A 1,407-nucleotide genomic window follows, 5' to 3' on the forward strand; every position below is an offset into this window, starting at 1 on the left:
TATATACATATATATATAGTTACTACCCGTCTCTGCGTTGCAGGTTCACGTGCGACGCGGCGCGAGGTCTCATCGTTCACATACAGGAGCAGAGCTACCGCTGCCACCGCGCGGGACAGCGCATCTACGTGCGCCAGCTGTTCAACGACTGGCTACACGAGGGCAGCATCATCTGTCCGCCGTGCGACGAGGTGTGCCAGCGCGTCGGCGTGCCGTGCCCCGCCGAGACGGACGCGCCCGCCGCGCGCACCGACATGCGCAGACTCCATTGCGGCGCCCCCGCGCTCGCACGCGTCGCCGCGGCAACCGTGCTCGTCGCCGTGGCGACGGCGCTGCTCGCGAGTTGAAGCTGAGCGCGCGGGTCAGTTCGTGCGTGACCCGGGGTCAGAGGTCGATGCGAGGTCGCGGTGGCGGAGGAGCGGCGATCGACGACGTCGATTTTTAAGAAATTTTTTATTTTTTGGGGGGGTTTGGCCAGAGAGTCTGAGAGTGCTTATCTATTGGATGTGCCCGGAGGCAAGCGCGAACACGCCGCTTGTTTCGTGGGTGCCGCGTGAACGGCACGTCGTTCTTTCAGGTTATCGAAGTTTCAAAGTTTTCCGATTTCTACACACTTGCACTGACAAGCAGATCTGCACCAATGCAGAGATGTGCACCAACGCACAGATGTGCACCAACGCACAGATGAGCACCAACACACAGATGAGCACCAACACACAGATGTGCACCAATGCACAGATGAGCACCAACACACAGATGAGCACCAACACACAGATGAGCACCAACACACAGATGAGCACCAACACACAGATGAGCACCAACGCACAGATGAGCACCAACACACAGATGTGCACCAACGCACAGATGAGCACCAACGCACAGATGAGCACCAACGCACAGATGAGCACCAACACACAGATGAGCGTTGGTGCTCATCTGTGTGTTGGTACACAGATGTGCACCAATGCACAGATGAGCACCAACGCACAGATGTGCACCAACGCACAGATGTGCACCAACGCACAGATGAGCACCAACACGCAGATGAGCACCAACGCACAGATGAGCACCAACACACAGATGTGCGTGCACCAACGTACAGATGTGCACCAACACACAGATGAGCACCAACACACAGATGTGCACCAACGCACAGATGTGCACCAACGCACAGATGAGCACCAACACACAGATGTGCACCAACGCACAGATGTGCACCAACGTGAGGATGTGCACCAACGCACAGATGTGCACCAACGTGAGGATGTGCACCAGCGCACAGATGTGCACCAACGCATGAAGCCCCACCAATTCCCGGAGGCAAACCAATACACAGGTTTGCATGAATGTGCAGACCCACACCAATACACAAATGTGCACCAATTCAGCCACGTACACAAATGTGCA

The 1,407-nt window shown here is 56.4% G+C and overlaps 1 protein-coding gene across 1 annotated transcript in view; it reads left to right on the forward strand.

Moving 5' to 3' along the window:
- The window catches only part of LOC106814789 (leishmanolysin-like peptidase), a 9,835-nt gene extending 8,917 nt beyond the window's left edge, over window positions 1-918 (forward strand). The window contains exon 7 of the mRNA XM_014819138.1: window positions 20-918. Coding sequence (XP_014674624.1) covers window positions 20-347 — 328 coding nt within the window. The 3' untranslated portion in view covers window positions 348-918. The remainder of the gene's footprint in view (window positions 1-19) is intronic.
- Window positions 919-1,407: the final 489 nt, after the last annotated feature.

Source organism: Priapulus caudatus, unplaced genomic scaffold (assembly GCF_000485595.1).
Source record: "Priapulus caudatus unplaced genomic scaffold, Priapulus_caudatus-5.0.1 Scaffold979, whole genome shotgun sequence".
Taxonomy (NCBI): domain Eukaryota; kingdom Metazoa; phylum Priapulida; class Priapulimorpha; order Priapulimorphida; family Priapulidae; genus Priapulus; species Priapulus caudatus.